At 39.3% G+C, this 14,389-nt stretch overlaps 1 protein-coding gene across 2 annotated transcripts in view; it reads right to left on the reverse strand.

The window, feature by feature from the left end:
- Positions 1 to 2,813: 2,813 nt before the first annotated feature.
- LOC133124178 (gamma-aminobutyric acid receptor subunit gamma-3) overlaps positions 2,814 to 14,389 on the reverse strand; it is a 258,881-nt gene continuing 247,305 nt past the window's right edge. Inside the window, exons 7-10 of one of the 2 annotated variants that reach the window (XM_061235140.1) lie at positions 13,808 to 13,960; positions 7,370 to 7,569; positions 4,239 to 4,250; positions 2,814 to 3,086 (exon numbers count right to left, since the gene is read on the reverse strand). In XM_061235140.1, the coding sequence (XP_061091124.1) occupies positions 2,814 to 3,086; positions 4,239 to 4,250; positions 7,370 to 7,569; positions 13,808 to 13,960 (638 nt within the window). Of the gene's footprint in view, positions 3,093 to 4,238; positions 4,251 to 7,369; positions 7,570 to 13,807; positions 13,961 to 14,389 lie in introns of both variants that reach the window. The other variant, XM_061235139.1, reaches the window with a different exon arrangement.

Genomic DNA, 14,389 nt, shown 5'->3' on the forward strand with positions numbered 1-14,389 from the left:
TTGACAGTCACATTAATAATGTGCTGGAGCACATTGAGAAATCAGAAAACCAAAACACGAGACGGGATAATAAGGGACAAACCCCAGAAGCCACAGAAGTAATCACTCCAGAAAAATATTTCAATATGCCGAGCCAGAGTAGCCGGCCGCAATTTACAACAGATTTGATATGAATTCAATATTAACAACAGAGCACAAGACCAACTTTAATGACAATCTCAAATAACAAATTTGACACTTCCCTTTGAACTCATTATAAGTAATGTGCTAAATCTATTGTATGTCGAAGCAGGCACCAAGAAAACCAAATCTTATAAGAGCTATGGAATAATGATAAATAATGAAATTACCTTTTTCAACACTGAACAATGAAATAGCTGTGTTTGATTTTACAGGTGGAATCACTGAGAGTGAAACAGTGAAACACTAAGAGTTTCCATTTAAGTTTTGTAAATGACAGCTGTACTTATTGTAATGTTATTCATGAGAGTAAACAGCTGTCTGCAAAATGAGTATTGAAATGAAGCTTATGAAATTAAATTAGGCTAAAAACTGCATGACAGTCTAAAAAAAAATCACAACAAAAAATAAGCCTTATAATATTTGGCACTTAGCTAAAATAAAACTCTTCCTACCTTTCTACCTATGCAGACTGCCACAAAAGCACACATTGCTGACACACACACACACACACACACACACACACACACACACACAAACTTTCAGTTTAAATGAAGCCTTTGGTGATGTGTACCTCAAACAGAGAAAATAGCAGTCCAAGGTACTATTCTTATTACAGTTACGGTTACGTGTCCAGCAAAGGAAACCATAAGGCAATTTCTATGGTGCCATGTTTCAGCTCTTGCCTCCAATTAACCTCCAAACAATATTTTCATTAGCAAGATAAACTGTGGCAGGAACTCAGCCCAAACAGTCCAGAATGGATTGAGCTCTTGTGATGTAGTGGAATGTGTGTAATGTTGGGGCGCTGGTTGGGATGAGTCAATTCCGTCTTGAAACTATTAGCCCCTAAAGCACATTTTACTGTATATGAAACAGTGCAGGTCCAAAGCAGCAACTAGCACCTGCTAACTAGAATTACAAGTGCATCTGGCTAATGTGACAGCTGGATATTGTCTAAACTGTAATGAGGCATCCATTTAGCCAGTGAAATCTGGACTCGACCAATGCTTTCCAATACTTAAGAAACATTTCAATTTGAAGGCATCAAGAACATGATTTAGGTTATGTTCCCCCAAACAGTTGTTTGGAAAATGGTGTCTAAATTCATTTGTCAACGTGTTTGGATGGTGGATTGCTTGTAGTCTTACCATGTCATCGAGAGGATCACCAGTAGTGATTAAAACATATGATTTCCCTGCATATTTTCCAAAGGTAGTCTCCAAAATGATCTTAACCAGCCATTGACTTTTGCAGAAACCTGATTTGATGTTTAATTGACCTTGCCATGCAGTGGGATAAGATGGATTCTTGAAGAACAGAGGCTTAGAAAAGCAAAACATACATAGTTAAATCCAGTGGAAAAAAACAACAGATAATAATTTGTCTGATCTAAAATGCTTATGAACCGTGCAATTAATTATCCATTTGAGTAAATTGCTTGTAAATCTATAATCTATTATTACTCACTTTTTTAAACAAGTTTCGTGGAAAATTACACTATTAAACTATAGAAATATAGGAGGAGATTTGTACTCTACATACAACTGTTATAATATTCAAAAAACATTTAATTTTCCTCATTTGAAAATGAGAAATGAAAAAAGGGGTCCTGTTTTCCCAGTGCAACCTCGCTAGATAGTCACAGGAATCCTTTGTGCAGTGGCTGATGTTACTAAATAATTTAACATGCAATGAGGTTAAACTAGGGAAATGGTGCTAAATGGTGGACTAATGAGCAATGTTCCAGATGTACCAAAATGAAAAGAAAAACAGCAAAGAAACAAACAAAAAACACTGCAGTGATCAGTCAAAAACGGGCCACTGTTCCTTTGGTCACTCCCTTTCTCTGCAGGCGAGCAGAAGGCCACCCCTCCTGAAGAAGGCACTGCGGATAGTTCTGGAAATCCCTCACACAACTGACAATACCCCGGCTTTGACTGACAGCTGAAAGAAGAGAGATTTTTTTCTGTATTTGTTAGAATAACCCCTTGGACATTTAGACAGTGTTGGGAGTTCAAGAGAAGCTGATGTGAAAGGCAAACGTGTTTTGTTTCTTCTTTCAATTCAGTGTTTTTCCCAAACAACCCTCCCTTGAACCTCCACCGGACCCCCACACAACCCCCCTCCTCCACCCCTATCTAAAACCTACACTCTCCCCACCCCACCCAGATTTTTTCTAACATTTCTGCTCATGGGAAAGGGTACTGTACGTGAACAGAAAGATTCATACTTAACCATATATAATTATTACTGGTACCTGAAGTACAAGGCAGAAAATTCTGGCAGAAAATACCAGTATACAACAGCCCATTGACAACAGCCTCCTATTGAAGTAAGGTAGGCCAGGCTCCCCTAACTGTCATATCCCAAAGGAATTTGCAAAACGTAATTGTAGCACTTTTTTTCTGTGTATGTCAAATACTTTAAAAAAGTACCAGTTATGACTATTGAAGTCCTTGTAGCAAAACCACTGAAGTTCTCACATTTTTTTCTTGTGTTTTTTGTTCTTATACTTCTTATACTGCATCTGCTTGTCTCTCCTCTGCTCTATGTCACCCCCATGTTCGAAAAGGGGGAACCTAAACCATCCAACGAAGAGTCCGTCTTCGTTTTTGTTGTTGGAGATTAGGTCAAAGGTAGAGGTAGCCTACCCAGTAGACAACGTTGAAGAGCAGGAATGAGGTGGGGAAAAAGACGCGGGAGTAGGCGTCCAGTTCTAGGATGTCTATGTGGACCCGCCCTTTCCGCCATGCCCCACCCTTGCACTCCTCGAAACAGCAGAAGAAGCTCTGGCAGTCCTTTCCATCCAGACACTCATAGACGCAGGCCTCCTCAAACTCCTGCCAGTACATGGAATTGTTCAGGGTGATGACCGTGGGGGGCGGTCCAACGTCCAACACGGAGTAGTTCTGAAAAAGATGTGGTATGGTGTGGGAATGGTGTGGGCCTCACTTCATTTAGAATGAAGGACAGAAAGACAGAGTGGCCAGGCTAGGCTGGACTGGCTCCCTTATGCAGCAATAAAACATTTGGTAACACTTTATTTGAGTGTTCATCATGACATGGAAATAATAAAGAAATACATTTTTTTAAATCCTGCATATTACCTTTATACTGTATATAAAATTGTTTGGTAACACTTTATTTGACAGTGGTCGTCATGACATAATACCTGTCATTAAGCGTCATGTCCATTCATAAACTTAGAAAATGACTATGTTGTCAGGCTGCAGAACAATGAAACCAGTAGCGAATTCGCAGAATTTCCAATGAAAGTCTTTATTGAGAAACAGGCAGTTTAGGCACTCAAAACTCGGATGCTGGCAAACATGAATGTTGAAGGCAACACAGTTTGTAATCAATAGTCCAGACAGGGGTTTGTTACTGGGGCTAAGAGACACAGCAAAGCAAATCCAAAATGTAGTCACGGTGAAGTTCGATAACGATAAGGAAGTCCAAAAGATTGATAACGATAAGGCAATCCAAACAGGACAAAATGAAACATCTAAATATGAATGGACATGACACTTCATGACAGGTATTATGTCATGACGACCACTGTCAAATAAAGTGTTACCAAACAATTTTATATACAGTATAAAGGTAATATGCAGGATTTAAAAAAATGTATTTCTTTATGATAGTGGAAGGCTGTTCTGATATTTTCAGCATTTAACATACCAATGACATAAAAACACTATTTCTGAACTGCTATTTGAAATGTGCAATATATTGTAATTTCACTAAGATACAGTGAGGACTGTGAGTATTTGGACAGTGACACAATTTTAAAGTGCTAAACTTCCTATACAGTTCCTATGGACGTACATACCTTCACATTAAAAGGGCAGCTAACAGCCTACACTTTAATTTGTGGGTATTCACATCCATATGGAGTGAATCATATAGGAATTGCAGCCTTTTCAAATGATGTCACTGTCCAAATAGGGGCCTCGCTCTATATTATCAACAAAATGTGTAATAAAAGAAAAAGGACTCCATATAATCAATTGTATTATTCAATATATGGCACAATATTTTCATTGTGTGCGGATGGCTGGATTGAACTGTGCGTGAGAGATGAGATACAACTGGGAGTTGTAACCATGCTGTCATCCGTTTAATATGTGTGGTAGGCGAGAGCCAAATCAGGTCCAACGTGGGAATCCATCAGTCAGAGCTACACTACGACAGCTGGAAGCTTTCATAAACATGATGAAATTCATTCCAGGATCTGGGGAACTGAGCCACCTTATAGATATCAGTCTAATACAGTGCATCCAATGGTTTGTATTTGGAATATACTTTCAGGTGGATTCTTACCTTATGTACATAAACATGTGACTGTGCCTTCCTGTTGATGATATTAACATGACATTAGTCTATAGACTAGAGCTTGTCTGGCAGTGTATCAATCATGGACTTGAATACCCCAAGAGTCTTTGCCTCTACTGGATTACCGAACAAAATTAATGCTCAGTGCGTTTTGACTCCCAAGTTAAGAGTACTGAAAATGATAATCTACACCTGCTTCCATTAAACAGAATTAACCCTATAAAAGCTTCCCCTTTGAAGCTGAGTCATCGATGTCCCGCAAAATGGTGATGCCAGATTGTTAAAAAGACTCTCCGCTAGCAAGGACAGTACTCTAGATTCTTATCAGCCTCTCCTCTGCAAAACAGGCCAATAAAATCCTAGGGCTCAGTTTTAATTTTGAAATAAAGTTCAATTTGAAATGTAATGCATGTTGGTTAGAAAGCATGAGGGTGAGTAATCCTTTTTGGAGAGCTTTTTGTTTAGCATAGTCTCATGTATGTGAATAAAACACATGTGAAGGTTCATTTTCTTTACATTACATTACATTAATGGCATTTGGCAGATGCTCTTATCCAGAATGACATACAGTTGATTAGACTAAGCAGGAGACAATCCTCCCCTGGAGCAATGCTGGGCCTTGAGGACATCTGAGTTCAGTTTCTAAATTTAGGTGGGAATTACCCTCTAGGGGGGCAAAGTGGGAAGGGTTATCCACTGCTAAACCTTTAATTTGACCTGGGAATCATAGGCTTCCATGCAGAAACTTAATAGCATTCCAATCTCAAAAGTCAGGATCACTCCTCTGACTGTATAAAAATGTTTTTATATGGTAATTTATAAAATGTTTTCATATAAACAGTGTAATGTGGGAATATAATACAACGGAACTGGTTCAAGTGATACATTTTGATTTTGCTTTAACATGTAGCACTATTATCACAAATGGTATAAATATAATTTGTGGTATAAATATGTGTGCATACAGTATAGATAGCATAGATACCCAGCCCTCTCTCCCCTAGATTTCAGTATTGTTTTGTCAAGATAAAGGGATGCTCCTCTTGTAATAGAAATAAACCTGCTAGCAGTGCTTCATAATTAGAATGGTCAGGTGCCGCAGATATGATTGTGGTTTTTGTAAATTCACAACATGATTGGCCAGGCTAATGGACCGCACCACTCCCTTGTTCTAAAAATAGCACACTTGTGTGAAGCGTGTGAAGGACATGTGTCAACCTGGTTTCATTCCTTTGCATGAATTTTGGGAGACAGCAACCTATCAACACAAAGGGCTTCGAAGTTAGAATGAAAAGGTGACTGAACATCAGACTTCAAAAGTGACAATTTGTATCAAAGCTGACCTTTACAGCCCAATTTCCCTCAGTGGTAGAGTACTCTAATGGTAAGGGAACTTGACTTGTTACTTTGAAGGTTTGATTCTCAGGAATGTAATGTAAATTGTGCAAATAATACAGTAGTTTTGTGTCTCATTTGACAGTTTGCTTCTGTGGCAAGACTGCCACTGAGTGGGAAAAAATACTTGCAAGGTTCCGACAAGAGAGGGCAGCCATGTTGCATTTCACCCTGTTGTCATTTGCAGCAAGATTTACAGCCCACCCTAGCTGGCGTGATGGACTTAATTTGCTTAGGTCGACCATTTCTACCCTTTTCTTGAAATATCTTGTTTTCAGTTAAATTATCGTCAATTTATACACGGTAGCACAGTAGCTAACCTACAATGTGACTAGAGTGTTAACCATGTGTTTTGCACCCAGATTTACAAAATGGTAAAAAAGTACAACACAGAGCTGCACTCCATTCAGAGCTGTAGGTTGCAATTTCCCAGTTGAAAATTCTAACTTTCAACCTCCAAGCATTCCGGGTGCCCAACACAAAAAGTCTGCATTCTGAGAAAAAGAGACAGAAATTGTGCCTCTTACAAAGACATCCATTGTTTAAAACATGTTATCTCAGTTAAAATTAAAAATAAAAACAAAACATAACCATGATTCAAATGTCTGTTTCCCTTGAGTATTTTAGTAATGTGTTTACTTGCGGAAACAGACTTTTCAGTTCTGTAATGATAATGCAAACTGCTCGTGATGAAAAAGGGCACTGCTGCTCCCTACTTTTGGAATCTGCAAGTATTTCAGACCGCTGTGGAGTAGAGTGCTCACATTTACGACCTGGAGGTGGCTGTGCGAACAACAAGTAGTTACTGTGGAAAATATTAGCAAATTTGCCGCCGCCTGAGGCAGAAATAAAACAGGAAACCACTGTAAGAGCAACGGTTGAATACAATGCTAGGAAGTTTGATATACACTCAGTGATTACTTTATTAGGTAGATTGGTACACCTGCTTGTTAATGCAAATATTTAATCAGCCGATCATGTGGCAGCAACTAAATGCATAAAAGCATGCAGACGTGGTTGAGAGGTTCAGCTGTTTTTTAGACCAAAGGTTAGAATGGGACAGAAGTGACTTCGACAGTGCCAGACTTTGATTGTTGGTGGGTAGATTGAATATTTCAGTTACAACAGTGGCATACAGAACAGCATCTCTGAACATGCAACGCATCAAAACTCTAAGTGGATAGACTACAGCAGCAGAAGCACTTAATAAGCCTCAAAAATAAGTCTAATAAACACCCAATAAAGTGCTCACTGAGTGTATTTCCTGGATTGGGTTGGGGTACCTAGGATTCAGTATGTGGATATTGCCAGAAATCTTAAAACTGAAAAACAATATTTTTTCAATTTGTGATAGGAATTTCAGTTCACTTCCTGTATTTACAGAATCGAAATGCAGAAAGTAAACAGAAAATTGACACCCTACCCTGAATCCAGCGAACTGCGAATGAGGCCTCACCGATCGTTTCGTCTTGGCGCAGCCAGGCTTTCGCACGCTGTAGGAGTAGTAGTTGAGAGTGGCGTACTCCATCAGGGCCGCAAACACAAACAGGAAGCAGACGGTGACAAAGAGGTCCATGGCGGTGATGTAGGACACCCTGGGGAGAGAGGTCCTGGCCACGGTGCTGAGCGTCGTCATCGTCAAAACTGTCGTTATCCCTGCAAAGGCAAACCCTGCTGTAAAATCCAGCTATGACCAGCTTGAAATTGTTTTCAACAAGCTACCAGTTGTTTCCATACATAGCTTTGACTGGCCAAACCATGCTGACTATGGCGCTGCCCTGAACTGGTCAACAGGCTACCAGCTGTTTCAAACTGTACTGAGCTGTTTTTTTTCCAACAGGGAAGGCCTTGTGTTTTTACATCCAAGTGCCACCTATTAAAAGCCACCCTCTCAGGACTGCAGTTTCAAATGTTTTTCTTTACCTTTTTTGCCCTTTATGGTATTCACCATCCGCACTCATTGCTGCACTCATTGCTGCAACCTTCACTGCACATCAGACAATGCCGATCAGGAATGTGATCTCCTCAGAAACGTGTGCTATAAAGATGCAGCTTCTTTTTAGACAGCAGCAGTCCACGTGACCACATTGAAAAAATATATTCTACCTTCAAATGTATTCCTTCACCTTTCCCTTTCAGCTTTTTTACCATTACAATGATCCAAGGTATCTTGAAGCCACTGCTATCAAAAACATCATTATAAATAAAGAACCAAAGAAAATACATTGATACTCAGTATACAAATTCTGTTGAGATTCTGAATGAGTTACTTCATCCAGAATGCAAAGAGCTATACAATACAGTGCAGTCTATATTTGGACAGTGGTACAATTTCCAGTTTGCATATTTTCATGAGAATAGTTTAATGCACATGTGAAAATGGTAAATTCACATGTTAAGTTGTGGTTTTCTTATGTGAAATATCACATGGTATTTTTTGGAAAGGTAATTCAACTGTAAAAAATTCCAATAAGGTTGAGTTAACACTAAATATTTTATTATGTGCTGCCCAGAAATGCTTTACACGAAAAGGAAATTTTATTATGTCCCCATTTATACATTTGGAAAAGGTCAACATATTTTTCTTATGGCTTAATGAACACTTTAAAAGTCAAAAAGGTGACAGCAGAAGATCTTTAAAGATGGAGGAGTCACTGTGCACTTTCCCTGTAAATCTATGTGCATCTTTAACATTATTGCCTTGCGCTGATTAACCATTTCCTGCAGCCTAATATGACTAGGTCCTTCATACCTTTTCAGCACATGATGTTGAAGGAATTCCTGTTATTTCAACTTCCATTGGGGAATTTCAGTACTAAATGTTCAATGGGAAAAAAATGAACAAAACTGAAAACACCCACACAGAGACACACATGCTCGTGCACACACACACACACACACACACACACACACTATCTCCGATCACAGAGATGCCTCTGAAGAGAGGGATGAACAGAACAGTGTTTTTCCAATGGTTTCTATGGAAACAAGTGGGCCCACATCTATTTTGGGCAGGTATTTCACACTCAATTCTCTTCCTTCAGACTCTTGTTGGCATCTTGATTACCTCACCTGTTTTCCTGCGCTCTGCAGATACTGTACCATGCTATTGTTCAAAAGCTGAATGTCTACAGGAGCTGAGCAAGTCTGCCAAGCCTGCCAAAAACAAGCCAATGTCCCTCAGAATAAAGCATGATTAATTCCTGAAACAATTAGATTACATTGATGACAGGACAGAAAATACTCCAAATTATTTGACTCATATTAAAAAAGGAACACACACAAACACATGCCTGGATTATTAAATATTCAGTAACTACTTATTATTGGAATTCACACTTATATTATGTAGCCAAAGTTAAAGGTCAAATTGATTCCATGACATTGATCTTTGTTTATTATGAACAAAATATAACCTAAAAACAATCGTTTCAGAGATAAGGGGGGATGGCTCTCTGAAGTGGTTGTGAAGGAGAAGTAATTCACCTTGCTGTCATATTTTTGCTGACGGTCAATAAAGTTTCCCTGGGACCTCATTTTTTCCCCCAAAACGTGTTGGTGGGCCCATAAACGAGGACATTCCATGGTCTAGAATTTGCGAGGGTCCCTCTCTCCTGCTAGGCCTTCCCTGTTCTGAAGGCCTAGCTATCTACTCAGGTTCTTGCTATCTACTCAAGTTCTCTCTTATCTGCCCTCTTCCACACCGGACTTTATTGGATAACAGCATCGCCTGAAAGGCAAATATCTACTTTATTTCCCCCACAATGGCACAATGACTGCTTCTTTTGTCCGGGAGATTAATTGCGTTCATCCTTCTTTTTTCACTACCCCCCTTCATTCTTCTGAACGTGTTCTTTCTCTTTAGCTGAAAATGAAGTTCACTTTGCAGCTAAATGTGGGGGACAACCCTTTACAGTACTGTCTGACATGGATCCCCTTTGCTTATCTTGGTAACACGCCACTGCCATTCCTCTCAATTTATTTCAGACCTATTACAGGGAGCAAGAGATGGCTACATGTGGGAGGTTTTCCGCGTCCAGCTAATCTGCATGTAGTGTGAAATAAGCCCAAAGGCTTTTTTCTTTTTTTTCTCTCTCTCCTGTGTTCCTCCATTTTAATTCAAATGCCAGTGTTTTTACAGTCAAGGTCTGATGAAATTTCATTGTTGGAACTATGATGAACGACAGATATCTTTAAGCTGATTTATGGGACTACTTCTGCATCTGTCGCATCTGTATAGCATGAAATGCAGACTAAGTGCTTTCATTCAACATGGAGATAATGTATTGGAAGAGAAACAATTCCACAAGAAGCAATATCTAGTCCCAATTTCTCCACTTTTTCACAGGCACTGATATTTTGATTGGACACATCTTTTTTTTAGTAAATGCTAATCATAAATTCCGTACATTTCTTGTCTTCACATGGGAAACACTGCCATTTCAAATGACTTCACATATCAATTGAATACACCCACTAATCTCAGGTCAAACAGTAGTTGTGTAAATTATTCAATCAGCAATCAGAGCTTTAGGACAAATAAAATGGCAAATGGTTGAGCTCTCCTATGTTGGAGAACAATGGCTGATGTTGTTGCAAGAGCCAGAGGGAGAGTGAGAGTAGGAGTAAGAATGAAAGGGGCAGCAGGAGGAGGATGAGAAAAAACAAAGTGGGAAAATATTTCAGATTCCATGGTCGACCATATGTCTCTAAGATACACGCATTTAGAAATTAGAATTGGTAAGTATTCCCTTTTGTTATTTACTGTAAGATATTAATACAATACTATTACAGTACTGCAGAGCACCTAATGTATAATACTACAAGGGGACCACAGTACCAATTGAGCCATGGAAGGATTCCATGCCACACCACAGCACCTCTTGGATTATTTTGCAATGTGTTGGTAAACAATGATATTACATTAATGGCATTTGGCAGATGCTCTTATCCAGAGTGACGTACAGTTGATTAGACTAAGCAGGAGACATTGCATTCCAGCTCATTGTGTGAAGATAAACACATTAGTAATAACATTAGTGGAAATATTGACCTTGGAATATTGGCCATTTTTGCCCGGAAATTTCACCCAGCCCTCTTTTTTGGATATGTTAAAGGTACAGCACTCTGTCCCAAAACATTGTATAGCTGTACAATAATTCAAGCTCTTTGGTTGAAAATTGGTTCTAAATGCCACAGCCAATTGTGTGGGATAAACAGTGTTGTGGTTTGAGAGTGTTTGTTGCTGCAATTCCTCTCTTGACCATTAGAAGTCCAAAATGACCTATTATACCTTTAAAGTTACATCCTTAGTCAATTATGAAACTTTCCCGTATAAGAGCAAGACACGTTCTTGGGATCTCTCTTTCTCTTTATTCTCTTCACTCTCTTCGCCCACTTCTTCGACGCACCCTTTTTGGCCATTCGCTTCAGCTCATTTGGTCCGAGACTCGGACAGAGGCTGAATGCTGCACAGCGCACTACCAGGCCTACGGACACACCTAGTTACCTTGCGGTAACTTCGTGGCCTATAGCCAGTGGAAACTGGTGTACGCGGAACGCAAAGAACACCAAAGAACACCAAAGAACAACAGCAACAAACTTTTCTACCCGGAAAAGGGACCAGCGAACATCCTTCCAGCAACCGAGCAGTCCAGACAGCAACGCGCGGCTAAGACGGGAACGTCCCAGCTTTGCACACCTCTCCAGGACACGCATTCACAGCACCATCGCGGCTCCTATGAGGACAGCACGTCTTTTGGATCCAATGCGTATGGACTCAGTAAGAGAACAAACATTCAGGCATAGCCAGTGTTTAGTTTAGTCTTGACTGATATTATGAATCTGTGTTCTATATTTGCCGTCTTACCATTTGAATGTATTCTGTTAGCTGTGTATGTATGTGAATTGATTCGTCGTCTTTCGCGCATATATAGAGTGAACTACACAAGTAGTCGCTCTTCTCACAGCTAACACGGATACTCATTAACACACCCAGAACTCTAGCTTACCCAAGCTAGCTACTCCCACATTTACCTTTCCTTTGTTCAAGCGACACGCGCACTTGCGCGCGCCCACACACGCACACACACACACCCTAACTTCTCCTACTAATTCCTGTTAGTTCATCTGTTCTGTGTTTGTACGTTGTTTAATAAATATCTTTTATTAAACCCCGGTGTCCGTTTTGGAATCACATAGACATGAGAGCCGAGTTAAAGCAGTCTTTCGAAGAACTTCCAACCTTCACGTTATCGGTATCTTTAACAACCGATACAAACAATGGTGCAAAAAATATATATTATAATACTTGAGCAGCAGTTCTGCAGACAGAAAAGCCTTGTTAATGAGCGGTAAGAGGAGAATGGGCATCTCTGAACACAAAACGCATCATAACTCTAAGTGGATTGGCTACAGCAGTAGAAGTCTAATAAATAAGTCTAATAAATACCTAATGAAGTTCTCACTGAGTACATGACACAAAAATTGTCAGAAGACTTATTGCACATTTGAGCCTACACTAGCCTTTGAGCCTTCCTTTCAAAAGGAACAAGGTGAATATATTTAATTAATATTCTGTTGCATTGAAAGATCCGTCATCCACTTACAAAATGTATACAACTCCAAAGTTAATTTGTAACACAATGCATTTCCTCACTCAGCTCCATAGAGTATTAGAGTAGTGCAAACAAAGAGAGTACAGCACTCCAATGTTAGGCCTAGATACACTAGTACTAAATTACGTGTTTTCTTCTCTGAGAGTTCGGATTATATTACAGATGGTACTCTGAAGCAACTATTTTGGCTGTCCTCTTTACCCAGCTCCCCTCATAGTCATTCCATGGGCAAAGATATGGTCAACTACCATAGCATGCATCTGAACACATTTTCTCCTCGCATTTCCTCTCAGTTGTACTTTATCTCTTACTTCAGCACATTCTACATTGTTTGGATGTTTCATCCTGAGGTTATGATTTGTGTGATAATGTTTCTTCTTTGTGTTTTCTCTACATTGTGTAGGGTAGGCCTATTGTGGGCTAGAGAAAATGTATTTTATTACACTAGCCCAGTTGTCTAGTACCAACATTCTTAAGTTCCACCCCTGTGTACAACACACATACACACACACACACACACACACACACACATACGCACACACAAAGAAAACAAATTAAACCAAAGCTCATAAAAATGGCACAAAATAAAACAATGCAATTACCTTCACCAACATTTCCACAGGACTGCACATAAACAAATGGAAAGCATGTAATTAAGAAAGGAAGAGCAGGAATAAATCAGAAAAGTAAATTATATAATGAAATAAGTGAACAAAGGGCACTGAGGTCACCCTCTACAAAAGACAAAAATAAAACACCAAAATAGAACAGAACGGAAAAAAGACCAACATGAATAATGGTTGCCAGAAGTTAAAAACAAATCTGCTTCTTGGGTCTCTGGCAAGGATGTCAGGTGATGGTCCACCATTTTTTTAGGTCATAGGCAGACAAAAAACTGTACCATCAGAAAAGCAAGGCTCAATTTAAAGATTTTTTGTTGTTGTCTGACTACTCCAGTGGTTTCAACCTGAATCAACAGTCATAACAAAGAAATAGGCCATGTCTAGTAGGACATTTCTTTAAAGCTTTCTTGGCTGGAAGGACAAAGGTCGAAGGTCAGACATGATTGTCAGAGGTAACATAAAACAGTTGCTTGGCGAGTACTAACCAAAGAAGTAACATATAGCTCCATTATGAGGCTTTGTGTTCATGGAACTTTTCCTATTAATTTTCTTGAATTGCAGTTCTGTGGTCTAGGGGCTTAAATCTGACTTCTGTCCAGTTGGTTGTAATTGTCCAAATAAGGATTTATGTGCATAAATGAATGGACTACGTACCTAATGCTGTTCTGGCTGGTGTGGCATCTTTTTTGATCCAGAAGGACACCCATGACAGCACCACTGTGAGGATGCAGGGAATATACGTTTGGATGGTGAAATATCCCATTCTTCTGCTCAGATCAAAGTACACGGTCATCACCACATAGTCACCTAGGGACAACACAGAGGGAAGGTCTGATCTTAACATTTGTCTGTATTCTTAAAAAGAACCAGTAAGAAAAGGGTGGCATTGTCTTCCAAGAAAGTGTATGCTTATGTACTGCATATAAGGATGTTCACAAAGGAATCACTTGAATTTTTGAAAAAATATAAACATAAGATCCATTATGGGTGTCATCAAAACTAAATATTCAATTCACCACCAGCTCCCACCAACACATCTAGAATTAGGAACTACAGTCAAATCCAGAATTATTGGCACCCTTTATATACAGTGGTGTGCAAAACATTTGCCACCCCTGGTAAGAAAGCCTTTTACAAATAATATGAAAGTGAAAAAAGTTAAACATGACCCAATTCTTCAAGTATTAAAGCAAGATTACTTTTAATTTACATTTTTTACAGTTTCAAAGTAATACA

Source organism: Conger conger, chromosome 3 (genome assembly GCF_963514075.1).
Source record: "Conger conger chromosome 3, fConCon1.1, whole genome shotgun sequence".
Lineage (NCBI taxonomy): Eukaryota > Metazoa > Chordata > Actinopteri > Anguilliformes > Congridae > Conger > Conger conger.